The 27,869-nt window shown below is 47.4% G+C and overlaps 1 protein-coding gene across 2 annotated transcripts; it reads right to left on the reverse strand.

The window, feature by feature from the left end:
• Positions 1 to 566: 566 nt before the first annotated feature.
• Positions 567 to 27,786, reverse strand: ATP6V0A1 (ATPase H+ transporting V0 subunit a1). 2 transcript variants are annotated; one of them, XM_082297413.1, is made up of 21 exons: positions 27,670 to 27,786; positions 27,369 to 27,510; positions 27,137 to 27,215; positions 26,742 to 26,839; positions 26,116 to 26,244; positions 21,718 to 21,800; positions 20,793 to 20,919; positions 19,459 to 19,541; positions 18,754 to 18,847; positions 17,230 to 17,442; positions 16,468 to 16,618; positions 16,088 to 16,227; positions 15,145 to 15,302; positions 14,597 to 14,687; positions 13,658 to 13,776; positions 13,150 to 13,366; positions 12,467 to 12,574; positions 9,497 to 9,604; positions 7,018 to 7,135; positions 6,435 to 6,606; positions 567 to 1,909 (listed from the first exon to the last, which is right to left on the reverse strand). In XM_082297413.1, the coding sequence occupies exons 2-21, from the start codon at positions 27,483 to 27,485 to the stop codon at positions 1,816 to 1,818; spliced, it is 2,499 nt and encodes an 832-aa protein (XP_082153539.1). In that variant the 5' UTR covers positions 27,486 to 27,510; positions 27,670 to 27,786; the 3' UTR covers positions 567 to 1,815. The 2 variants fall into 2 exon arrangements, with proteins under 2 accessions (XP_082153539.1, XP_082153538.1); XM_082297412.1 differs by having other exon boundaries at positions 21,718 to 21,821.
• Positions 27,787 to 27,869: the final 83 nt, after the last annotated feature.

Consider the following 27,869-nt stretch of genomic DNA (forward strand, 5'->3'; position numbering starts at 1 on the left):
ATCGCCAAAACCCTGCAGAACCCTCCCTTCCGCTGCTCCCGCACATGTGGAAATACCCTCTCCGGCAGGAAGGGCCTGAGTAAACACGGCCCTCCGCGGGGAGCGGGGTCCCTGCGGCTGGGTAAAGCAGGAGCAGGGCACAGCCCCGGGCAGGCAGAGCATGATGCCCCACTCCCCATCCAAGGGTACCCACAGCACCCGGGTTAAGCACTCCAGAACTTTTCCTCCTACACAACTCCTCATTCCACCCAGTTACGGGGTCTATCAAGGTGAGCAGGAAGCCCTGGGACAAATGGCTCCGACCCGGCCTTCGCTCAGGATGTCGCTGGGGCTCGATAAGCACAGACACATCGCAGCCCAGGCAGGGTCACACCGGTCTTGCTGTACAAACCAGCCCTTCCCACCCCATGGTTCTGGCCATGGAGGTGACACGATCCTGAGCAGAAATGCCCAAGGTCCCAGCTGCTCCCAGCAGCTCTGGCGGTTGTGTTCAGTATAGGTCAGGGATGAATGGCTGCCCCTGAGCCCCCTCAGCGAGCACTGGGGAAGCAGAAAACAGGCCACAGTGCTTGTTGTGGAGTTCATTTAATTTATACAGTGACTGTCAGCAACATGTTTCACCCAGGCAGCAGAACATAGCAGGACTCATGGCAAAGCTCCACCTGCAGCTATGCTTTGATTTCATCCTTCAGTCTGCAAACACCTCTGTGAATACCCACCACGTCCACCTGTAACACAATGAGTGCCCAGGGCCTGCCCAGGTGCAGCACAAGGGTCCCTGTGCCCCATGCACGTGCCCATTGCAGTGTGCAAGGTACATGTAACTTTCTCACCTAATTTTAAGTAGCCTGGCACCTCGAGGCATTTCCTCCTTGCTTCCAGGTTAATGAGTCTCGTTATTGTTCTAATCTGTTCATACACAAATACTCGGCTCCACTGCGAGAATCAAACACGACAGTCACACACAGCACTAACACACACCACACTGCTGCTACAGCTACATCAAGTTGAGGAGTGCAAGGAAATATTGACAGATCAGACAGGAAAGAAAGCAACAGCTAATGCAGGGACACACCACAAAGATCCCCCTGCCATAGAGCTATTTTAGTAAGACTGGGCCACTGCTCTCTCTGAAAGGGCTCCTCAGACCCTGAGTGTACAGAACAACCTGAGTCACTGGTACATCCACCTGTGCAAAAGCTGCCTCCACTGATGCCAAGCCCACACAGACACTATCTGATGTGCCTCAAAGGCTTTGGTTTTAAACCAGAAACCCCAGAAGTTCCACTGCCAGTGGCAATACCTGCAGTGACCAGTGACAGTCTGCACCAAGGCGCATCACTCCCCATCCTGCCCCCAGGCCACAGGCAGCTGAGTCCCAGCAAATGAGGACTCCCCACCACTGCCTCCAGCAATAAGACGGAGAACAGCCCTCACTATTCCCGAGCTGAGGTCTTTGGGCCTTTTCTCCATGTCCCCTCAGCACAGCTGCATTTCTTTTCTGCCCTGATCAGCTGCCAAGGAATGCACAATACAGGGAGCACACGACTGCACACCAGACACCTCATGCACTTGGTACCTTTGGGAGTAAACTTAAGGAACAAAAAGTTTCTGTGATCCAGTGTCTTTACCCCAGAACGTCAAAGCTTTTGGCTTGGGGATGCCATGGTAACGCTCAAGGGTGCTGCAATAAGTTATTGTCACTACACATGTGACTCGGACACACGGGGAGGGGTCAGTCACACCCTTGGTGTTGGGGAGGGTCACACACACACACACACACACAACGTTTAACACTGCTGGTGTGGGGAGGACTCAGTCGTCAAACCTCCCCTCACGGATGATGTCAAAGGAGAAAGGGAGAAACTTGAACCCAGTGCCAGTGTAGAACTTGTTCTGGAACTCAATCCTGCAAGAGATAGAAGAGTGATTACTCATTAAAATCAATAGGAACAATTTGCAAGAACTCCATTAAAAGTAGGATTATTGACTATAAGAAAGCAAGCTTTAAAGAGAAAAAGAAGTATTGTAACATAATGTATCTTCTGGCATAACCCCCCCATCCATGTGTGATGCTTCTGTGTGGAGCAGAGAGCTGCCCAGAGACTTTGATCCCACCCTCAGAGACAATAAAAGGGCAACAGGAGGAGAAGACTGGCCCTGACCGCCGTGTCCTGTGAAGCACAGGGAGCAGACACAGCATTTTTTACACCAGCTGCTAAAGTTCCCTTTTTCATTACCACAAGCCTCAGCCACGTGACACTGAGCTCAGACTCCCCCACCAGCCACTTCTGTTTATTCCCTGCAGCACATTTGCACTGGGACGTGCCCGCCAGCTCCAGCCGAGCATTAGCTCAGCCCCATTTGCTGCTGCCCCTAATGAACTCGAGTAAAGAAAGGAATTATTCTAGAGAACTGCCCAATAGTCAGCGACAGCCAAATAGGGACAGGGAAAACTAATCCCCTGACTCCCAGCAAAAACAAGCCCAGGCTTCACAGACACTTTCCCCTGCACAATCTGCTGGAAAACAAAGTCTCTGCAGGCAGCAAGTGACAGCAAACTGGGGAGCATTTAACACAGCTCAGGAGAAGGGTTTTTTCAGCAAAAAAACGACAAACTTGAATAATTTTTCTCCAAGTGGGGAATCATGGCAAACTCCAGAGCTGCTGGATTCAGCTAGCAAAAAGTGATTTCCCCACAGAGCCCAGGAGGGAAGCGCTCAGGAAAACCAGCTTTAGCTTGTATCTGCTGCTGCCTCACAGGCCAAGGGATCCCCAGGATGAGCAGGGTTTTCCGTGTGGGAGGAAGGGCTCCTTGCCAGTGTGCTCCAGTTTTTCAGGAACCCTGATAATCTCTGTAAGTATCCTGTGACTAAGTAACTGTTCTGTAAGCAAAGGGAAATGAGAGGCAGAGGGTTGGCTGTCTGAGTCACCCAAGCTCACTGTGACTGACATGTTAACCCTGATGATTCACAATTCCAGCTGGCCCCAGCATCCAAATGCTCCCTTTGGACATTCCTTTACAACTGGCCACAACTGGAGGCCTGACAGTGGAAGAGAGGCTGCTCTAAGGTTAGAGAACTAGCGAGAACAGTGTATTTAACCAAATAACAGTAAACAGTCAGTGGGGTTTTCTGCAGGTGTCTCCAGGAACACCCAGAACCCAGCAAGAGGCACTGCTGTTGCCAGGCTCACTGCCTGTCACGTGTCCCAGTTTACTGCTAAACCCTCCATGTGTCTCCCATCAGTGATCAAGTTCTGCACAGAATTTATAGACAGTGGCACTATCAGCAAACAGCCCAGGAGTCCTCTGGCAGCAGCAGTGCTCCAGGAAACCCACTCTGCAGCTTTTTGCATTAACAGTTACTGTCAGTGTTTGTCAGAGTGTAGCTCTGGGGTGGGTTTTCCAACCCCACAGAGTCAGGGTACCGACACTGGAAAACCAGGCAGCTCCAGTCCCATGAGCAGGAGGCAATGGGAACCCCGACTGTCACTCAGTACAACTGCAAACTCCCACTCTATGTTTGTGCTCCTAAAGACAGAGCCTGGGGTCAGGTGTAAACCAGGCACACCTCAAGGACAGCACATCAGACAGACAGAAGCCACTGGGGTGTCTGTACAGAGACTGCTGCAGCTACTCCTTCCCAAAAAGGACAGAGGTACCAGATCTGTCACCATGGGATATTCCATCCTGCCAGGATGGACAGGAGACTGTGGCTGCCCCTTGGAGCAGTAGCTCCTGTGGCCACACTGCAGGCGAGTGCTGGCTTGTGACCTTTACAAAGGAAAATCAGATCCTGCAGGTGAGTGAGCACCTGGACTCCACCATTCCCACTCTCTGGACTGGGAGTGGGATGCAGCTCCAACACACCCACGCCTCTCGGGATGCAGCACTCTGAATCCAGTTACAAACTTTTTCTTTTGGGCACAGTCTGTTTTGGCTCACACCAGAAGAGGTGACTATCTTAAAAAGGGGGAAGCTGCTTTAATCTGAACATTCAAACTGCATCACTGAAAAGCAATATATGGAAAGGTTAAATATTTCAGAAGAGTTACAGCAAAAGAAGCTGACAGCACCACAGTTCAGACATACTGAGCTGCAGTGGAGCCCTGATTCACACCCTGCAATCCTGGCAGCAATCCAGAGTGCTGCCTCCACCCCAGAATGGCCTGAAAAGCCCAACCTGCTCAAAGAATGCACACGGAAAAAGCACAAAATAAACTTCCCTCATTTGGGACTGCCAGGCACAGCATATGGAACAACCTGTGAATTCCCTGACCAGTAAAACACATGCTCAATTCCTCCTCCTTTCCAGGAAGGTTGAACCACCCACTCCTCAAATTCCTGATAGGTGACTCTTCTCCCATAGCCAGAGAATCCCATCTGCTCCTCCCAGGACAGCTGTATTTGACCTCCACTCTCCCTTCCTCTTCCTAAAAAGGGAACACCTGCCATTGGAACACCCTGTTTTTGGTTCAGGAGCAAAAAGGAATGTGAACAGTGTGCTCTTTGGAACCACTGCAGGTGCCTCCCTGTGATAAGCAACACACAGCAACCCCAAAATCATTTTAGCAGATCACTTGCAGTCTGAAATAGAACCTCAAACTAGCTTTATGGGCTCTGAGCCTGAACAGATTTTTTCTCAGAGCCTGTGCATGGAGGGCTTGCAAGTATGAAACACATGTTTAGGGAAAACAGCATTTTGTTAAGCACTCCAGTTCCACAACTGCCCTGCACTGGTCTGCACGGTGGGAGTGACCCGCGCACTCACTGCTGCTGCCCCTGGGTTTGCCTGTTTGCCATTTCACTGACCATATACAGATGGTTTCTTAATGGCCCTTAAGGGAAAGCCTAGCATTGTGAACCATGACCTCCAGCTCACACCTGCTCCAGGTGTCTGAGCCATATCTGGAGGTGCAGTTTGTCCCCCCAAAAATGTACTTTCTGCTCCATGGAGCCTGTCTAGAGAGCTGCACAGGGCTGTTCCCCTGCTGCTGCTTAGAAATGGCCATGCAGCTCCACAGCCCGGAGAGGCCAGACCCTGGAAATCCTCTAATCCTCAAGGAATTGCAGAGCAAACCTGCCACATCTGGAGTTACAGCACTGCTGCCCTCTGCTCCTCTTGGACTGCTCTCAGTGCCCAGCAGGGTCTGCAGGGCTCCTGATGTCACTGCTGGAGTGGCCCAGCACGGCGACAGCAGGGAGAGGATGAGGGAGCTCTGGCCAGCCAGCAAGGAGCTCTCGAGTGAGAGCTCCAAGCAACTGCTATGCAGGGTTCAGGCTGGATGCCAGGAAAAACAGAGGCACCGTCCAGCAGCCATTTCCAGGAGTGCCCCCCTGGCTCCCTCGGCACAAGATGGCTTCGCCCCAGGATGCCGGGATCAGCTTGGCTCCCTCAGCTGCAGAGACACAGGTGGACCAGGACACTCCAGCCTGCACCTCACCAGCTGCCAAGGGAGAGGGTAAAAGGCCAAAGGTTTCCTTCCCCACAAGCAGGGGAAAAGTACAAAAAGGCTGATTTTATTCTGGGGTTGTTTTTAGAGGCACTGGCTTCCTTTTGCACTTACAGAACTACTTTCAGAGAGTGCTCCCAACCTTTTTTTCCCATTTAAGCAAGACAGAATATTTATTGTGATCTTCAGGGACTTCCCTTTGCTCTAATGACCCCCCCTGCCCAGGAAATCAGCAGCCTGAGGAGGTGGCAGCAGCCTGAACCCCACAGAGGCACAGACTCTCCTACACTTCAGGCTGAGAAAATCCCACTGCCAGTTGCTCCTCTGATCCCACCAGTGCACTAACAAGGGAACCTGAAGTGGAACAATGAACACTCTTAAACATGGATTAGAGAAAGCTCTTTAACACTTGGGAGCAGAGTAATTCCCTCTGCTTTGTTGGCTGCATACACAGGAGCTTCATGATCACAGGAGAGGGACTGCAAAAGCAGCTTCCAAAAGTAAGACCAGCAAAAACTTGCTGCCATCCCAAAGTACCTCAAAGGCAGAAGGCAAAGCCACTCCTGTCCAAGGTAAGGTTTTACAGCGATGAACAAGAGCATGAGAAGGAACCTGCAGTCAGTGGCTATTGCACACAAAGGACAACAAACACGGGAACCAGGGAAAAGACCAAGAGATGGAACGACAACGTCCTGCTGAAAGCCACAAAGCACACTGCTCCAGCCAGCACAGCCTCCCCAGTCCCTGGTCCCAAAGCTGTGGTCCTACAGCTTTAGTCCTTTAGTGCTTATTTCTAAGCAGAGCTCCACAACTTAAAGCAACAATCAGGGAGAGGTGTTTTACTACAAACAGGATTGATACCTCTGACCCTTTTGAAGACTTTCTGCCTTCTAGAAGACGGCATTTCTGCACAGTCTAAATGACATCAAATTTCTTGTTATGAAGAGCTCTCCAAGTTTCTGGATGTTCCAGTAACTCACCAGTGCAAACGCAGAGCGTGGAGGAAGGCCGAGAGCCCCTCCATGACCAGCAGAATGGCCACTGTCAGGGTGGCAAAAGCAGCAAAGATGAAGAAGAGGCCCAAGCCTCCCCCCAGGCTCCTCACGCTGAGGCCGATGTGAATCACCATGGTCCAGAGCACCTCTGAGAGCTCTGCCAAGAGAAAGAGGAGAAGACTCGTGTCAGCAGAACAGGGAGTTGTTTACTTATAAAGCAAAAACTAAAGTCAAGCAAACTCCTGCTACAATGAGATGGAAACTGAAGAGGAACAAGAGCTTTCACAGCCAAGTCTGTCAGGACATTGCCTCCAGCTGTCACACAGGCAGGGCAGAGTCCTTGCTCAGCAGCTCTTTGCTTTATTCTGTGATTTTAACTCCATTCCTCCCATTCAGCAGAGCTGTGGGAGCAGACCCTGGTGCGTGGAGCTCACTGCTCCCAGGTAATGCACACACAGCACTGTCCTGTGCCAGCTGGGCCCCGAGAGGCCTCTTGTGTTCCTGCCTCCCACCTGCCCAGGCTGAGCAGGCACAGGACCCAGGGCTCAGCTCCCTGAGGGACACTCACGTGCGTGGGCCAAGCTGAGAGCCCAGAGCCTCAGATAGGATGCGGTGTTGGAGATGCAGCCCAGGCAGTACTCGATGGTGTGGATGGCCTGGTACACCACGGTGTCCCCAAAGTCGAACTGCAAAGGGAACAGAGGATGAGGGGAGCTGGGAGCGTGGCATGGGGCGGCCAGGCAGGGGCACGGGCAGGGGAACTGCTGCTATCACCAGGGACACTGTGTGTGACACTGCACACTGACACTGTCTTCTCCTGGTTTAGTGCGCCAGCTTCACAAATGAAAACTGAATCTTGTCTTGACAGGTTTTGCAGAATGACAAATGCTGTGATGTGAATACTGTTTTCTCATTCTGGCGTGTGAAAGTCAGATATTCCAAATTCATCCATGGGCTTAGCCAGGAAAAGACTGTTCAGCAGAAGGTGGTGGTGGTGTGCACTGCCCGGTAACCTGGAGGTGCTGCTATGGGAAGGAGGCAGTGCTCCAAGCTGTGTGTGCCTTTGCTGCAGGAGCATTTTGCAAGACATGAACCTGCCCTTTTTGAAAGCAAAAATAATGCATTAAGCTATCCTGAAAAAGTCACCTCTGTGCACCATTCACTGGCAAAGTCTCTGTGTCTTGGTAATTTTCTGCAATAATAAAAGAAGAACTTACAAGGAAGTCTGCCATGTAAGGCAGTTTCTTATTCTGTAGCTTGGGAAAGCATTCCCTGCATTTTGGATTTAATCCGTGCTTCAGAAACTGCTCAGATTTAAGTGAACATGATGTTTTAAATACATCCAGTGACTAATGCTCTAGGCATGCACACAAAGCTATTTATATTCTTAATTCTTCCCTAGTATATCCAAGGCAATAAATATTTCAAACAATTCAGTTAAATTAGCTGTCAAAAGCCTAATCCTTTCTCCACAGAACATGAGCTGTGAAGTTCTTCACTAAAGGCTGCCCTAGCCAACAGTTCCAGCTCTGGACACATGAGCTGACCGGCAGGACTGGGAATCTGGGAATTGTTGAAACAAAGACTTTTCAAAGCTGAGTGCAACTGCCAGAGAGCGACCACTGTGCCAGGAGCAGGAGCATTGGGATTGCTGTGGCATAGTCCCTGTGGATTTACACATTTTCCCCAGGTTCAGTGAGACATCAGGTACACCAGAAGAGGACCCCCGTGTCCCCTCCCTTCCCCCAGTTCCACACAGGCCTGTGCACAGCAGAGCTCTGAGCAAACCACTCTCAGCACAATTTTCAGCAGCAGTGGCCTGGTCAAGCTGTTCTGATTTCATGCCATTTGTATTTTTTTGTAGTAAAATTGGTTACCTGATAGTGCTGAAACCTACACTCAATCCTGCATCAGTATTAAACCCCCCATTTTACAAGTGCTTATGGACAAGCAGTTTCTAAGAACGGAGCTTCTCTTTTACACAAAGCATCTGGCCAGTTCAGTTCTTGAACTACACGAAACTGGACTGGCCATGCTGCGTTTGCTCTGGGTCAACCAGCATCATCCTTAACATGGCAGATAGTTTGTGGGAAGAAATCTCTTTACACAGTTTGCTGCAGCACAGAATTAAGAAAGCCACAACATAAACCTGAGATTTCTTTGGAGGCTCAAAAGTGAAAACTTTTCAATTTCAGACCTCCAGCTGAACAGTTTCCAAGGTAACTGGGAACAATCTGCAGACAGGGGATCAGACAGACAAGCTGTATAGATGAAGTAATTAAAAGTCTGTTGATATATGTATGTATGTATGAATTAAAAATGGCCTTTAACATGAAAACAGCAAGATTTTTTGGAAAACAAAATGCTGTGACATAACAAGTTCCATTCAGCACGTTGTACACCGATGGGAAATGGCCCAGGTACACATGAATGCAAAGCTGCTGTGCTCTTACCACCTCGTCCTCTGTAGGCTTGAAAACATAAATTTACATTTAGTGCAGTGTTTTGATCACATTAATCATGAACACATTCAGCAATTCCCTCCTATGCACGCCACGGAAAGCAGTAACACATCCCATGCACTACAGAGGCAGGATCTGCTGCAGTCGTTCAGAGCATCAGAAAACTCCCCAGCTACGTGAGACTGACTGTTTTTCTCCTCTCCCGGAGGAAAGGGAAGTAATTAGTATTACCCCTATCAGTCAAAATGAATATATAAACAAAATTTCAGTGCTGCAGAAACACAGCCCCTGAATTTCCACTGGCATGGGAGAAGCAGGTAACATGTGGCACCTGGGAGTGCTGTGCACCCCTGAGATGGTGGCTCTTTGGGGACAAATAGAGCCACATCTCCCAGGATATACAAATGCTGCTTTTTCTGGATTCCTGGGAGTAACCAAGAGACAGTCAGTGAGAAAACTGCTAGGAAAACACTTCACTGGGAATGTTGCTGTTTAAACAGCCTGAAAATGAGTAACTACAGTCCCAGTGAGCTCATCCTGCTGCCGAGTGCAGTGCCCTGAGAGCGAGGATGCTCAGGTGCTTACCTCTTCCCCCTCCTCAGAATGGGTAGATAACTGGTCATGTTGAATGATCTCAGCATCCTCCTCCGTTGGGCCATTGCCCACCCGGATCCCACCAAAGTTGTGCGTGCCCTGACACATGCAGAAAAGAAAGAGCAAAGTGTTGTTTGGGTTTTAGTGCAAAAATGCAGATTTCTCATGACTCCATGTGCAGCAGCAGCTCATAGCGGAAAACAAAATATTAAATATTAAGGCCCAGATTAAGGCAGGTACAATTCTATTTCCCAGCTTGGATGGGAAAGGTGCTGATTCCTGCTGGGGCTGGGGAAAAAAAAAAGTCTGTCTGAGTGAATCCTTGGTACATTTCTACAGTGTAACTGCAATCATGAGGACAATAAAGGCACACCTCTCAGAGGACATTTGCTGGCTCTGACATTCAACAGCCCCACGTCCTGCCCAGCACGGCTGGACAAGCACCGACACCACTGCTGGGTACTGGATCAGGTCATGGAGCAGAACACAGACACACACACGCTTGCTCCCACCAGCCTCAGGCACACCGACACCGCACAGAAAACCAGATCTTCCCCTGCTTGGGAACTCTACGTTGTGCAAGCACGTCCTTTTAGAGACATTTGTGCTGAGATTCAGCATCTGACCCTCAGCTGCACCTCCAGGATTCCAAAGGCTAAAGAACAACACACAGACTGAGCTGAAATGCTGAAATCGGGAGCAGCTCCCCACCTGACCCCTGAGTCTGAGCCCTAGAGAGGCAAACGACAACACCATAAATATAAATAAACCCTGTGTCCAGCTTCAGCACTGTCTTGGGTCACCTGAGACACAGGATGTGACCAGGCTGACTTGCCACATCCAGACTGCAGAAGTCCAGGGATGCCCATGCAGATGAAAAGAGGCTGAAGGTCCCGTGACCTGGCGCTTGCAGAGACCAGCAGAACAGCTGCTCTGAGTTCTTCTACCTCCTTTGTCCTTAGAAGCCTACTTTTACTTCAGGCTGAACTGTAAATTTGCCCAAAACGCCAGATATGAATTAGAGATTTTGTCAGGTTTCTAAAAACAAATTAGGTAGGTGTTTATGCTCTGAAAATAGAAATAAAATTTTAAACCCCCCCATATTTACAATGAAGACAATGCTTTTATTAGGACTCTCAGTATCTCTGAAACACCACAAGTCACTGATGACTCCTGTCAATATTCTATTTATACATTTCTAGTCTGTGTGAACTTGCACTTGAGCAGCTTTTCCTCGCACTCCACTCAGATCCATTCCCTGTAAACCATCCTAAACACAGCTCCAACAGCTCCAATTGTTTACTTGATCCTTCTAAGCACACTTCACACAAGACCTCCTCTCGCAGCTTCCCGATGGAGATGCATTTCATACGCTGGATGGATCATACACAAAAGATCCATTTTCATTTCTGACATTTCCGTGAGGAGACTAAAATGTCATGAGAGAACCAGCTGACATGTCCCTCCCAGCACCTGTGGCACCTGGAGAGCAGGATGTGCTTCACACTGTCGGTGAGATTCACACCTCCCAGTCAGCCAGGCAGATTCAGAACTAAAATCGAGCTGAAATAGGCAGCACTGGGGAAGGGACTAAGTTCTGGGGGCTGCCACAATCCTCACCAGAAAGCTCTGGCAGCAAAGGGCCATCTGTAGGCTTAGAAACACGTAAGTCAAAACAACCGCCACTGAGAAGCTTTTTGTGCACAGCCATTTTATAATAATTTCAGGCTGAAGTGTGTACAGGACAGATGTGTCACAAATCCACATGATTACTGACATGGAGTTGCTGGAGGCCATCACATCACTGTGTGTTTGGGAACATGTAATGCAAACAGAAATGCTGCACTGAGAAGAATCCTAATCTATCTTAAACAAATACACAAGCCAAAGAAAAAAAGGGAATTTAACATGGGGGGATGTGGTAGCAGGAAATCCTGTGCTGCTCTGCAGGTTGGATTCAGCAGCACTCCTGCAAGGAAGTGTCTCTGTGCACACACAACTACCATCCTCCAGCCTGGGTGTTCATCCAGAATGTATCAATTTGGCTAAACTTTGCTCTTTCCAAGAGAAAGTGTTTTTCACCCTAAAGGTGCACTTGCCATTCCCTTATGAAATTCAGATACATTCCATGCTCCCTCGATAATCAGACACAAAGCCAACTCCCATCTGTAATGCATCAGGCGAGTTTGAAGTGCACTCACTGTTGCAGCCGCTGCTGCCTCGAGCGCCTGCGCGTTCGTGCTGCCCTGGGCCTCCTCGGGCTGCCCCTCCTGGGGGTGGACGGAAGAAGAGAAAGGGAGGAGGAAGAAAACAGAAAGAGAAAGGGAGACGAATGGAGGGGACATGGGAAGATGAAAGATGGTCAGAGAAGGGAGAGGGAGTGTCTGTAACTGAACTGATCTTTGACTCGCTGCACATCCTCACAGCGCTGCCACACGTGCAGGGAGAACTCGCATCTCACACACGGGTACTTTACAGTGCAGCTGGGAACCTACAGAGCACCCCAGAGCAGACAACCTCTACAAGAGTCTGTAAGTCTCTTTTTCCTTTTAACTGTTATTTTTTACCATCCAAGCTGCTTTAACAAAGATAGCTGAGAAGTCTGCCAGCCAATTCCATCTCTGTTTCCCACTGCCAGCCTGGCCCAGCCACAGAAGTGCATCCAGCAGCCAGTGAGACTGTTCCTGAACCAGCTGCCAAAGCCTGAGCCAGAGACACTGTTCTGATCATTACCAACATAAGGGGTTTTTAAAAGCAGGTTTGATGCTGGATCCAGATCTGGGAAGCAGGCAGGCCACACTCTGTCTCCAGTAACACCCACCTGGTATGCCCAGGAATATGCAAAAACACTTTACAGGTTTCAATGCAGTGTGAACCCATGAATCCAAGCTCAGGATGGAGAACACAGCTTTTCAACCAAAAACAGTTTTCACGTGTAAAATATAAAAGGGAGTCACCCACCAAGTGTTTTCTCCTTAAATACTGCTGGCGAAGGACCAGGGGTTTGGCTACCAGCATCCACGGCACACACAGCAACGCTACCACCACGAGGAAGCACTGGAGCCCTTTCTGCAAAAGAAACAAGTCTCAGGTAATTCCGTTGCAGCCCCTGCTCAAACACATGCAGAACCCAGCAAGAATGGCTGAATTCCCAGTATGTGGATGCTTCACTACCTCTCTCTCTTCTGGGAACAGCAATTAAGTACTTAACGCCTGCAGCTGCCACCTCTGACTGAGCACAGCATTTAATGCTGAGACTGGGTGAGATTAGGGAAAAATTCAAAAGATTCTGCAGGGAATGAGAATTTGGCAGATGTCTGATACTGCTGCGAGGAAACAGCGTTGGTGTCTGCGCCAAGCTGAGAGGGATCACATTGCAGACATGGGACAATATTCCTAATTGCTTTCCACTATTAATCAGGATCCACATGTTCTGAAGCCACAGATGACTTATGGTCAGACAGATAAAATTCCTCGTATAGAGATTATTCCTTCCTTCTTCAACATTACACAGTAGCAACTTTCAGAAATGCTCTGTCACAGTGGAAGAACGTTTCATGCTTGATTTCACAATTATGACAAGGTCAATGAAACACTCCAGTATTATGAAGCATCTCTGATTCTGTTCTAGCAAGAGCACGCACCTGCCCACTATAAAGCATCTTATTACTGGTGTCCTCATAGGAGAACAGAAACATGTTGATAAAGTGTATTAAGAGGCTCGGTGCTTCCTTGGATGTGTGAGCATCGTACGCTGTCCACTTGTAAAAGATGAGAATAACAAGGTATCCAAAGAGGGAGGACATGAAAATCATTTCTGGAATAAATCCGAGGTATATGTTCAGTGGCTTCTTAAAATAGCTACAGGGGAAAAAAAAAAGAAAAAGAAAATTTATATTATATTTGGTTAGAATTAGGGCAAAAGCTTTTAATAAGAGTCTTTGGACAGTGCAGGGGCTCAGGAGCTCAACAACTGCTGGGCCTGGAGCACAGAACTGCCTGACAGGCACAGTTCCACACACAGCCAGAGACAACTGCACTGCACCTTCCATCAGGAGGTGAGGGCTGACTGGCATCTGAAACCAACACACATGCGACACACGAAGACATTCCATTGCCCCCACCATGAGAAAACCAAAAGAAAGCACTCACATGTGGTTGAGGAGACTCAGTGCGACACCAAAGAGCATCTGGAAAATGCCAAGAATCACAGACATCTTCATCTTAAAGGAATTGAGGAAGGCCAGCTTATTGCTGGCAATATTCCAGATCTGTGAAAAACAACACCTAGTCAGACACCAGGGAAAGGAAAACAGGAGAAGGAAAACACTCCCTTCAAGCTAAGCAGTGTGAACCAGTCAGGAAGTGTGAGGCTGAAAAAGCAGGTTTTTAAAGATGTGTTTGTCCCACGGGTATCTTTTGGGGAAATGAGCAGACAAGTTTTCAGCTGGGAACAGTCTTACAGCAACTGAGCCCACCACTGAGCAGGAATCAAATGTGTTTTCATGGTACCTCAAAGGTGCAGGAGAAAAGAGGCTGTATCCTTAACTGTAAGAATATGATAATCTATCCTTAACTGTAAGAATATGATAATCCACCTAAAGGAACAATTACACACAGCTCTGATTTCCTGCACTTTCCTCTTTATGTGGAACCCACACAAGGTTTGTTATATATTACAAGCAGACTTAAGAGCAGAGCTGTTGATGCAGGCAGGTACAAAGTGACAGGATTACTGGGAAGTGTGCATTTCCAAGAGTGACTGAAATAAGAGATTAACAGCTTTCCCCAGGGTAAAAAAGTAACTTCAGAAAGTGATTTTCAAGTCTAATCAGATTTGATTAAAGCACTGCAGGTTAGAAAGGGTGAGAAAGCAGCCTTTAATGGACCTCAAAACAAGGGTCTCTATCCCAAATCTAGCATCTCAGTAGGAATTCTATCATTCAGGAGTATTCCCACCATTGATGGACTTGCTAAGGGAATGGCTGGGCTGGGGAATCTTTCACAGAACTGTGAACAGAACAGGTACTTCTCTTTCTGCTGACACAGAGGATTCTGCCCAAAAGATGCAGAGGAAGGATGAGCTCTTACCGGGTCAATGCCAAACGGGTAAGGCCCACCAAACACCCCCGGGACAGCAGGATCCAGCTGCAGCAGGGGGGTGGTCTCCAGCAGAGCATCTCTGTTTGGGAATAAGATTATATAAACATTAACAAAAGCAATGCCACCCTCCTTCTGTAAAAACTAACAACACTCCTCCCTTTTGAGAGCAAGGAATAGCTCAAATTGAGAGAACGTTAAGGTTCTAGAACCTGGATGGTTCTAGATTTTCCCAAATTAGTAACACCCTGTTTCTTGACCTTTTACTCAGCGTCAAAAGAAGACAGGTGCAGGGGACAGGAATCTTGAAATGTCTATGGGGAAATAGGTGAGAAACTGCATCTTTGTAAGTTTTCTGGGGGGAAAAAAAAAAAAGGCTGTTTTGAATCTTGGCACATTTCATCCTATTTACACCCCTCTTCTGAATCTACCTGAGACAGAGTTCAGAAGTTTTTCTTTTCCTGAGTTGGGAGGACAACGGGGAAGGACAAGTCACCCGCTTCTCACTGTCTCTACAAAGTTACCAAGAGTTTACTCACGACCAGTTGGCTTTATTGAACATTGGCCGGACGCTCCAGGAGGAACCGAACATGTTGAGGGACTTGGAGAAGCAGTCGTTGTAGATGAGGCCTGTGTATGTGGAGAACAGCCCCATCAGCAGGATGATGTATCGACCACTGAACACCATGTTGAACATCTGGTGTGAAAACCCAAAAAGCAACAAAGAAAGTCCATGAGAACAGGGAAGGTCCCTCCTAAAGCCAAACCAGGGGAATCAGTCTGTTGTAGGACAAACATTGGCCATATCAACCGAGAGCCCAAAGTCTCTGTTCCCTCTTGGCAGGGGTTAAGGGTGCATGAGGGAGCATGGCAGCATAGATAACGAGGATAAAGGGGCAGTGCAGCTCTCCATAGGGAACTTGGGATTAGCTAGAGAGGACAAACTGCACTGCACAGGCTGATGCAACTCCCAGCTGGCAGCATGTGTTTGGAACCAGGAGCACAGACCCTGGCAGCCTTCTCCAGCTCTGCCAGTGTATCTTAACTCCGGTTCAGCTCCTGTCAGCCCTGAGCTAGCAAAACCCACCTTGAGTAGCAGATAGGAAAAATGCTGGGGATAGGATATTTACATACAGAAACTGGGAGGTTTGCAGTGACTGAACCCCAATATGATCCACCTAAATTTGGGGTGATTTGTTTACACTAACTGACCTACTACACTTGATAATTTCATTCAGAAAACTGAAATTCATAATGTCCTATAAATATCCAAATGGAAAACCAAGGGAACTCAATACTATTATGAAACTACCCTACTCAGTGTGTGTGTGCTCTTCAGGCTTCCCAGCCTGTCCATGTGCTTCCAAAAATTCTAAAGGAGGAGTAATGGGCATTGTCAACTCAAGGGCAAAAGGATGGGAGTAAACAAAGCTCCAAGGTTTTGTCTGAAATGCAAAGCTTAGCACGATCTGCCAACTTCACCTCATTGTCACTCTTCTGGGACAGAATCCGGCTTTCCCTCACCACCATCCAGACAGCAATCAGAGTCATCAGGATTCCATGGCCAAAATCCCCAAACATCACAGCAAACAGGAACGGGAAGGTGATGATGGTATAGGGTGCTGTAAGGGAAGACACAACACTCTCAGGGCACTGTGTGTGAGTCAGCCCAGATTCACCACGGTACAATTCAGGCAATACAGCAAATATAACTCCCCAGCTTCCCCTCTGCTACGGAAAGCTGCTGAGTCTCTACTAGAATTCTCCATTAGAAATTTCCACACAGGACGGGCAATACAGACAAACATCATGACTAAAAAATTTGAGACAGAAGTCTTGGATTTATCCAAGTGTGAATTTACCTGGATTTATTTCCCGATATGTCCCAATGCCGTAAGCATCAACAATGTTTTGAAAGCCAGAAGTAAACTTGTTGGTTTTGTTGTACGTGGGTGGGGTCTGATTGGTTTGCATCCTGTTTAAAATAGATGGGACAGTGGATCCACTGTGCTCCTGTTTGAGAAAAACAAAGGGAAGATCAGCAAGCCCACCCTTGGAGCACTGGAGGACAAAGTCCAACACAGCTGTCCCGCTGGCATTTGGAAAACTGCAAGCTTGAGTGTTTGCAGTGTGCTTGCACAATGAGACACTGGAGCAGCTGAAGAAGGCTGCCAGGATTCCACTGCCCTCCACTTTGTGTAGCAGGAGTAAAGGTGAACATTGTCTCTGTAGGACAGACAAGAAAACAAAAAGCAAGTGGAAGGACTTAAAGAAATCCAACTCTCTTGTCTATCTGAGCAGAGGGTGAGTTTGCCAACATCCTGGAGAGCTCCTGCATCCAGACACTAGAACTACAGAGCACAGCCAGGGTAACTAAACGTTCCAAAGGACTCACACATGGGAAAATCCTCACCATTCCAGCATTCACCTGAGCTTTAAGCTTCACACAACACATTTGTTACTACTTTTATCTCGAAGTCATCATTCCTGCATGCTAAATAAACTGTCCTCTGTGAGGGCTGATTCCAACAGCCCAGGGGGATGGTGTTCAGAGGCTCACAACACAGAAAAGGCAATGAATCCATGCGGTGATGCCACAGCTGACTGGCACAGCAGCCACTCACAGTGCCTCTCCTGAGAGCAAACTGGATGGAATCGAGGTCAGCAACAGGACACCACACTTCAGCAATCAAGCACTTCTGTGTCACATCGATGTTGCACAGGTTCAGGGTGTGGTAAATCGCCTTCATCTTCCGCACTTTGATGAACCAGACACGGATGTTTTTAGCAGCTGCCTGCAAAACCCTCTGGCGATGATCCTCAGTTTGGTTCAGCACCTTTCAGAGAAGCAGGAGAAAGACGAGACCAAGTCATGGACCAAAGCTCAAGGTGCACCAACAAAGCTTTACCCACAGAGGATGAACAACCAGCCTGCTCCCCCACCCCAGGCATAGGCTGCCCCATGCCTGCAGTCTACGCCGTAGCCCCCATATTAATTAGTTCTGCTGAAAGGCTTAAGGGCTTTTTCCAGGGACGCTTTCTGATTATTAACCTCCTCCAGCTCCAAGGTCAGTGGTTGTTTCAAACAATGAACTGTGCCAAGACCACAGGGAACAGTTTTACCTCCACCCAGGTTAAAAGAGCAGAGAGGAGTTCTGCAACTAACAGGTTTGCTGCCTTGAGAAAACACACAGATTACCCTGAAAGACTTGTTTACTGAAGGGAAATGGAGAAAGTGTTTCCTACTGAGGGTGTTTTCCAACTGGAACATATCAAACTCAGGCCAAGTCAGATTTCCAGAGTGGAAAGTCTTAGACTGCAGGGAAAGTGAGGACACAAGGCACATGCACATTACAGCAGTTACATTGCTTTTGAGTTCTTGTCTACTTTAAACTATGTTTTGAGCTACACTGCACAACTCACAGCTTGAGACAGTTTCTGTATCAAATAAGCAGGTCAAATTCAACCCTCTTTCCTTTTAGTTTCTGAACCTTAATTAATTTTTTCTTGATTTTCGTCTCAAATCCCTTAAATCTTTCTACATTATCATATACTGCCTTTCTTCCTTGAAGCAAGCACCAGGTATTTCAGAGGCGGCACCCACAAGATCTGGGTGCTAATTACTTTTTACCAACACTCAGGCTGCTGCACAAGAGATTAGCTGTAAAGCAGAAGCTCTTCAGGACAGCACAACATTAAAATATAAAGACAGGCAGGAAAAAAAAGAGCTAAGTTAATGTTAGCATTGTTATCTCAGCTTGGAAAAATGTTTAAATGTTTCTAAAGTACTTTCAGATGACATAGGCAATTACACAACATGCTCTCAAGAGCCGGAACACACAGGATATCCCTACACGTGTGAGTTCCTCTTTGCTCCCTGGTATGGAGTTCTCTGTACTTTCTTGTATATAATGAACTGCTCAGCCTTCCAGAAAGATCAAACCACCCCATCCCAAACCCTGACATGGAAACAACTGAGCAGTCTCCAAACATCTCTCTTGCACTGCTGATCTCAAGCTACGCAAAGCTGAAAACATGGTCATCTAATAGGGGCAAAAATCCTCCTGTTTTAACAGGATCCAAATATACTTTTCAACCATATTATTAAAAAAAAAACAAATAAAGGTCATTGAGCCCAGTTATTTTACCATCTGAAGATCATCAATTCTGGTATTGACACCAGAAGCCATTTCCTTCCGCTCCTGGGGTGTTTCTGGGCATGGGTAGAGGGAGGCCCGGAACCTGGAAGACAGGGAAGCACCTCAGTGACAGAGATGGAAAGAAGATCAGTTGGTCAGGGGTGAGCCAGAGGCACTTTAAGAGAAGCTTCTGATCAGCAGAGACTGCCAAGCAGAGCACCAGCCTCTACATCAAAGGGATGCAGAAGTTTGCTTTAGGCCAAAGCAGAAGCTGAGTACTAAAGAAAACAGAAGTGGGAGAGAATCCTCTGCTCCCTATGCTGCCAGTGTCTCCAGGCACTGTCACGAGGTTGGTCAGCCACCCAGCTGAGGGGGGATGCTGTCATGCCAGTGCAACTGCTGACAGAAGCAGTCACTGTTGTCTCCCCTGTGAGAATATCCCACTGATGTCCCATCAGGCCTGCCCCACAAATCAACACTCCCTTGGTTTTTTGCATTCCCTAGCACAGCAGTTGTGTACTTTGAGCATTACAGGCTGGAGAGTGGTGAGTGTCACTGTAAAACATGTTTCAGTTACTTATGGCACATTTTGTTTGCTGTCTAAATATGTGCTCCTGCAGCCACTGCAAAACAGGGAGTTGAGAAATATTGGTATTAAATCATGTCAGTGTATTTCAAATAATTGAGAGCTGCCCAGCTGTCAGACTTTCATACCCTTCACAGATCTTCTTGACTCTGTTCTTCAGCTGGTCACCTTGGAAGAAGATGATAAATACAGACTTGTGCACGTAATCCCCCTAGAACAATAGAAAGAATTGTAGAAATTAGCATTAGATAATTACCAGAGTTCTACTTTTCCTTTCTCTGGGTCTGCACATCAGAGCTCAGATCTGCACAGCGGGTCAAGAATGTACCTGAGTCACCTGAATCACAAAGAGAGCAATTTTCTCAGCCTCAGTACAGAATACCTGCACTGTATTTGTGTTTACTGAAGCAAAATGCCCCAGATTATCCAGTAGTGATTCTATGCAATACAGCACATGGGAAAACCTGGTAAGATCTCCAAAAATAATGAAGATGCAACGAAGTATTTATCAGCACTTAGCGCAGTCAGCTCACCTACAGAATCAAGCCAAGAGAGTGAATGAAGATAAAACAAAGTGGAGTTTAACTAGTGTGGTTCCCAGGGAGGCCAGAGGCACATTCCTTGCACAGCTGTGTCCGTGGGGGCAGTCAGGGCCCCTTTCCTGCATTTGTTGACAAGTTATTGTTCTACCTTACTTAGGAAATTTTAACATAATGTTTCAAGAATAATTACATTAGGTGTAACCTCAATTTAAGGAAGTTCTGCACAATAAGAACAAAGTCTCTCCTAGTTGACAGATGATTCCACAGGTCAGCTACCAGTGGTTGGTGGGACAAGGGAATGCATCAGCCTCACATGAGAAAGAGAGGCTGTTACTGAGCTTCACCTCCTGGGTCTGTGTTCCAGGGCAGCCCACACACAGCCTTTACTAGCTAAGAGCAAGGGTGCCCCAAGTTTGGGCAGTGCCCACTGGTTTGAGCACAGAGGACAGTGGGGGTAACACCAGGCCAAATCACAACATTTACTGTTTATATCTGTACTAATGCAAACAGTTCTAAGGTGTATGTTTAAACTATTGATTAGTGAATTAAGAAAAAAATGAAAGGTTTGAGTTCAGAGAAATGAACTTCAGATGTTACACAATGCCCATGTCCCAAGAGCCTCTTCCAAGGAGGATCATTAATTATTCAGAACTGCACTTGTAGTTTGGGCCAGAGAAACCCCTAAGCCCTGCCACAGTCTGTGTTTTGAGTTGTTTTCCCCCTTCCAACAACATTCCCCATCCGGCCTCCTGATTTTGTATTAATTAAACAGGAAAACATTTATTGATGAAGCTCAGAGGTTGCAGCAGGTGCTGGGATGGACCTCACTGAGGGACAGAGGCTTCGATCTATAGATCCACAGCTCTTAGATCCTGCTACACACCGGAGGCTTCTGCTGCTGTACCCAAGAGCCCCTTTACCGTGACAGGGTCCTCCAGCGGGTTCTCGATCTCTGCCTGGCGCAGGAAGACGTTCCCGCGGCACACGCGCCACAGCATCCGCTCGAACGTGGGGATGCGCTCGCGGTTGATCACACCAGCCACGAACCTGCAAGGGGACAGCACGGCCTGAAGGGCTGCACCTGAACCACCTGAACCACCTGAACCACCCCAGGGCCTCGCACCCAGCACACGATGGCAACCAGGGGTCAGCGCCACAGCGAAAGCTACAAAAATCTGGTTTTAACATTAGTTCTTCAAGCAAAATGCAAGGTCCTCTAAATACATGGAGGTAACACACAACAAAACAACTGCACCATAGCACAGGCTCTGTTTTTTAACAGAATGAAATAATCTTAAAAAAAAAAAAAAATCACTGCTTATAGAAGAAACAAACACATTTAGATACACAGTTTCTAGCCTTCATTTCCCTACAGTCCTGGTACATTGGCTGCAAGGGTTAGAGCAGCCACGGCTGCCAGTGACTATGTCCTGGGCTCATGCTTCAGACCTCACTGAACCAAAGCCCCACATACAGATAAAGAATTGCACACACAGGGAAGCCTGGAAGCAGCTGATAAAGAGGATGTAGAACTATACAGTTATTTCAGACCATTATGTGCCCACAGTAGTTACAACTTTCAACAAAGCTGTGAGATCTCAGAATGTCTGAGGAAAGCACCAGACAGACTTACACAGAACAAACTGGGTTAATTCTTTGGTGCAGAGAGAAACGTGTGAAGCATAAACATGAAATGGGAAGTTAATATGGGCAGGAAAAGAACAGAGAGCTGGTTTTAGATCAGCTTTCAGCTGCTTGGTGTGGAAAGTTCCACAACTATGCTCAAATCATTGTGGCGTCCACAGGCTGATAATCCCAAATCCAGGAATCCCAAACTGCAATTACCCGAGTCGGAGCGGGGCACCTCTTCCCATCTCGCTCGGCTCCAGCAGTGAAGAGGATTCCTCCAACAGGTCTGGATCCGCCATCTGCTGATGATGCAATTCAGCCTGAATTCACAAATCAATTAATATCTAATGAAACCAGTTAGTGGCATGCAGGGAATGAGGAGCCAGGAGATAGTTGGGGGAGACAAAGAAAGAAAGGAAGAAAGGAAAGGAAAGGAAAGAAAAGGAAGAGCAAACATAAGACAGCAAAAAGAGGAACGAGATGACAGAAAAGACAGCAAGAATCACACATGGAAGGAGAAAAACAAGAGGAAAAATGGAATGGCTCAGCAGGGCTTCCATACAAGAAAGGTTTGAGGATTGTTGCAACAAAGGGGCTGAGAGATATATAAGTCTGAAGAAAGGCAGAATTCAAAAAAAAATTCCAAGTTTTAAATACAAGTGATGTTCCCAAGAATCATTTTTAATGGCACAAACCAGAGAAACACACTTGAGTCATGTATTTCCCCAGATATTAAATTAATTTATCCTTATTCATTGTATGGTTCACCACCAGGCACATACACTGCTTAGGGCAGGCTGGCAACATGGCTCATCTCTTGGCCAGCCAGGCATTAAAACAGGACAGTTTTACACTGTCCTTCTTTGCAACTCATTTGCAGGCTAAAATTCTTAGTAATATGGCTTGTAAGTGTCAGAAATTCATGTCAAGGATGCTCAGATCACATCCTCTTGTGCACCATCTTCACACTTGTTCAACCCCGCCTCACACTTAGTTCTACCTCTGCAGCTTATATAATGAAATGCCAAAAATTACAGTTCCTGAGAACAACCAGAGGGCCAAAGTCTACCCTCTGTGGTATGCACGAGGTCTTTCCCACAAAGCCATCAAGGGAACTTGCTAAATCACACTGGAAGGCAGAGTTTGACCCAAGGACACTTCATATCCACACACACACAGAGCACAGCCTTGCAAAATCTGTGCCAAGTGCAGTAACAGCCCCAGTCTCTGTATTTGGGCAGTAGTTGTGTCAGAATGAAAATATCTCCAACACTTTACCTGCTTGTCAAATAAAAGTGTTTGCCATATACAAGAGAGTTTTTGCAAGGCTGACACCAAATGCAGCTCAACTGCTTGTACACACACTTGCTGCAGCTTAGGATGTAACATGAGGGAGGAAGCTCTTCATTCAGCTTGGAAAGGCACCACAGGGAATCCCTGATCCTTTCAGCTCTAAGGCAACTTGTTGCAACATCAAAAACTGAATGAAAATTCAGTTCATAGAGAACACAACTAAAATAAGAAAGTTTGGTACCTGAAAACAAAACACACAGACCAAACATCCCAGCAACTGTTTGACATCTCAATTTCAGGATGTTGAAGAACACTAAGTTACAATTTTGAGAGGCTTGTATTGTATTTCCAGTAATCAAGACTCTGTCTGCAGTAATTTTTTGTGACGTGACGCACATTTTAGCAGATGACTCATGAAAAAGGAAGGACAGCACATGTGACACCTTTGGATTTGCCCCACCTGAGAGATAATTTGTTATATATGTTTAATACTAGCTTGGCCCATTTGTGTCCTTTATTCAGGACAAGTCCTGCTTAGAATTACAAAACAAACCAGTTTAGAATAAATGTGGATTAAACCAGTTTTACTAAAAGAGAATGTTCTTTTGCAAGGATTATTTGCATTACAAATTCCATGTTCCTTAAATTCATTTCTCAACCATTCTGCTTTGATGAGCAGACGCTTTCTAGAAAGGAAAAGGCACAGCAGCAGCAGCTCTGCAGCTGGAAGGATAACTAGAGCACTGCTGGGGGATTTAATAGAAATAAAAAATTGAGACTATGTGGAAATGGAGGAGCTATCCAGTTCCAGTGCAGGAAAACAGGATTCTGGGAAATTTACTTTGAAAATGAGTTTTCACCAGCAGTGAGTGAAATGTCAGAGTTATTGTGGAGTATTTTTTACTACATGAGGTCATTCAGGATTGGAATCCCCCAAGCATTTCCATGTCAGTAATCAAGAAGCAGAGTTTTCACTATTAAACATTTTTAAATTGCTTATTGATCCCCTGATCAGCATCCAGATCATCTCAAAAGAGGTTCATTTTCTCCACTCATGATTCCAGTCCTGCCCAGGGATGGTTCTTGCCCAGTGCAACACCATACAATTCAAGCCCCTTCCAGGTCACAAACAGGACAAAAATCAATGTTCACAAGAACTAAAAAAAAATTCATGTCACCACCTAACTATTAACCCAGAGCCAGACAGAAGTGACAGATGTAAAGCAAACAGAGAAAAGCAGATGGCAGAAGAGTCAGAGGGAGGAAGAAGGGACTGCATGCCATTAACCGTTACTTTTCCAGTCTTCTTTTACGCTCAGACTCTAGGCAAAGCTCTCAGAGAAATCTCTCCAGCTCATATCGCTCTTCATAAGCAAGGACAAGAAGACTGAGAAAAGGAGCATAATCATCAACATGGTGTGTTGGAACAAGAAATGGCTGCTTGGGCTGGAATGGTCACAGGAAGAACAAGAGGACATTTTGCCACCCTCCCTCCCCCCATGTTCAAACTCTGGAGAGTAAATGTCAAGCACGAAGGAATTGGAGAGTCAGCCATTTCTTGTGCAACTCATTACTATGAATAACATAATCTTAATTACAAGTTATTGTAGTCTTCAAGTGTTGAAAGTGCTGTGCAATGGCAGCATGGAGAAGGGGAGCATTGGCCACTCCAGGATGATGAGCAGAGGCAGTTCTGGGCTGCTCGGGGCTCGCCCCGGCTGTTTGCTGAGCACAGCATGAACTGAGACAGGTTTAAATTGTCCACACTTACATTTCACTGAACATCACCTGTGAGCTGTTCTGTTTGCTTTTACATAGAGCAGCACATGTTATTTGGTGTATTTTGTTTTATTACTACAGAAAACAGTAATCAAAGAGAAGCAGAACACATCTAAGCTTTCTGTGGCTGGTTTGTGCAAGGCTGTGGGTAACCTGACATGGACTGTTTAGAAAATTGATTTTAATCCTTAAATTTAGTTTGATCCCACTGCAGTTGAAGAAGAGGAGTGGGCAGCCCTCACTGGAGAGGACAGTAATTAACAAGGCCAAGTTGGATGGGACTTGGAGCAACCTGATCCAGTAGAAGGTGTCCCTGCCCATGGCAGGAGGGTGGATGGGGATGAGCTTTAAGGTCCTTCCCGACCCAAACCAGTCTGGGATTCATTCTCAATACAAAAGTGCTCAGGACTTGGGTTTACATGATACTCAGAACAGGCAGTACTACTTTAACACAGCAAAGTAATGGATTATCAGGTTAATCCTGTTTGTCCAAGGGACACTTTGAAGTGAACATTCAACACTCGAAGACAAGGGGTTTTTTGTACTGAAATCAACCCCACAACCCAGCAGCCCTCACACCAACAGCAGTATCTCTGTCAGCAGTGACTATGACTGGCACAGGACCAACCCTGGTGCCTGAACAGGCAACACCTCGTGCCAAAACAACAACAAAAAAAAAACCGGTTAGATAAACGGCCTGAAGTGTGCAGGAGTCCAGCTCCACTTGACAATAGCCCTTGTAAATACCAGGAGCCATTTCCGTTAAGAATTCTTTGATCAAATCCTGAGATTAGAGGAAACAGGACATCTACTCGGCAAAAACACGTCCTGAAAAACATATGGGAGCTCTTTGAGAGAACTGCCAAGACTCTTGAGATACTTGGGCTTTACAAGGAATGGTTATGTCTTCTCCCAGGCAGGATTTATGTCGGTGCCATGAATGACATCGGAGAAGCTCCTCTCAGGTCTAGTGAAAGCTGCCAGTTCCTGGCCCAGATGGTATTTGACAAAATGTCGAAGACTTTAAATGTCAGCTCTGCTCCACAACTGACCTCTGAGAGCTTCAGGGTTTGATCAAAGGCTCAATTCATTAATTAATTAATCTATTACTTCAGTGGACTTTTTATTATGACCCTGATGAGTCTCCACACGACACTTTAAAGGCTGAAGAGAATTCAGCTCGATCGTAACTCCTCTGCACGTGCACCGAAGAGACTCTTACCCATTCGGGACACTGCTTGCTGTAGCACCAAATTTTGGGGCTGATGATGTGCTTTTAAAACTACTCACACCTTAATTATTTTACACAATTTTTAGACAAACCATTGCTTAACTAGAACAAGCCCAAATCAGCATTGTAGGAGGTAAATCATGGGTGTGTACTGCATGAAAAATGGAAAACAATTTGTGCAGCTTTCTTAAATGAAGCATAAAATGACCCTGCTGTCCAAAACAGCAACTAAAATATATTTGAGAATAAAAATGGTAATTTCTATGAGAAGAGCCAGCTCCCCAAGTGTTAAACCCCACTGGTATTCTGACCTCATCAAAAAACTGCTGAGTTTTACGCAGTATAAATTTTAATTCTGTCAGCTCCAGGAAGTTTCTCTTCAGAGCCTCCTGGTTGGTGTTGATTTCTTTAAGCTCGTTTTCAATTTTCTCAAAGTTTGCCTGGAAGATGTGAAAAGGAGAAAGAAAAAGGACTTTCAGCAATTCCATAAGAAAGTGCTGCTCAGTCTATCAACCCACAGAAGCAGGTGAGATGCTTCACATCCCCACCTAACTCGCATGGATTTACAGGTGCATCTCCAGCCAGCTGTGGCACAGATCCAGATCTGCCACATCTACAGGCAACTGCAGACTTCTCACACTCAGCCAGATTTTTATGGACTGGATTGATAAGAGTTTTATGACTCACCACCATAAATCATGTAGTTCCATCAGTTTTTGGCTCATTTCAATGGTGAAATTCCTATTGAGTACTCTCACCTCTGTATTTGGACAAACACAGCCAGCTCACTGTATGCTGGCAGAGCTGCTTCCAGGGACAGCTGGAGACTGAGCTAATGCCCTCCTGCCACTAAATTCTGCAGGCATTGACTAACAGAGACAATTTTCCCTGTTTCCGTCCAGAGTCCAACGTTAGTTGAGTCTTAACACATCATTACCTCCAGGTCAATCATGTCACGTGGAAAAGGCACCTCCGGGTTTTCACCAGTGTCCATGATAGGAATGTTTGCCTTTTTAATCTCCTTCTCCACAAACCCTGCAGAGACAGCATTGAAAGTGTTAATTACAAACACTTCAGTGTCAAACAGTTACCCCAACCTGCACCTGGCCCCAGCAGCAGCTGATTCCTTCACCTCCTATTCCAAGATTGTCTAATTTGGCCAGTTATCTTCCGAGGGGGAGGTGAATCCCTGGAGGCAGCGAGCCGTGCCCCTGCCCTCACCCCTCTGCTCGGTTCCTAACGCTGCCCTGCAGCTTCAGCCTGCCTTGACTGGGTTTTTTTTTAAGCAAAACCTGCAGAGTCAGAGCCACATCAACCCTAGTGGGAACGTACGGAGCTTTCGGTCCATCTCCTCGCACCTCCGGACCTCATTGACGAATTTACGGTGGAACACGTTCACGTCGGGGTTCAGCTGCAGGGAGAGACACGGGACTCAGCAAACCCCCTACCCCCGGGGCCGAGCCTCCCGGCAGCGGGGCCGGTGCTGCTGAGCCCCAGCGGGGCCGGCCGGGCTCCCGGTGCTCCCGATCGCCCCGGTCCCGCGGGCCGCGCAGGGAACACTCACGTCGCGGAACTGGACCTTGCCCAGCTCGCCCAGCTCGCTGACACAGCAGTACGCTGCCTCGGACTGCAGGAAGAGCTGGGCCAGGGTCATCTCCTCGCTGCGGAACAGCTCCCCCATGGCGGCGCCGCTCCCGCCGCGGCCTCTGCGGAGAAGGGCCGTGAGAACCGGGAGGGGGCAGGGACTGAGGCCTTCCCGCCCCGTCACAGCCCGGCTGCACCTGGACCCCACCCCGGCCCGGTGTCCCCGTCCCCATCCCATCCCATCCCATCCAGCCCCGTTCCGTTCTGTTCCCCGCCATTACCGGCCGCTGACACTGCTGACACTGCCGCCGCCGCCGCCTGACCCGAGCCGGCTCCCGTCCGCGGCGTCACCGTCCGCGCGGGGCGGCGTCACGCGCACGTCTCCTGGCGACAGCGCACGGCCCCGCCCCGGAAGTGATGGTGAGGGGCGGCCCCGCGCGGTGACGTCATGAGCGGAGTCGTGACGTATATGTGACGTCAT

Source organism: Coloeus monedula (genome assembly GCF_965178545.1).
Source record: "Coloeus monedula genome assembly, chromosome: 26".
Classification (NCBI taxonomy): Eukaryota; Metazoa; Chordata; class Aves; order Passeriformes; family Corvidae; genus Coloeus; species Coloeus monedula.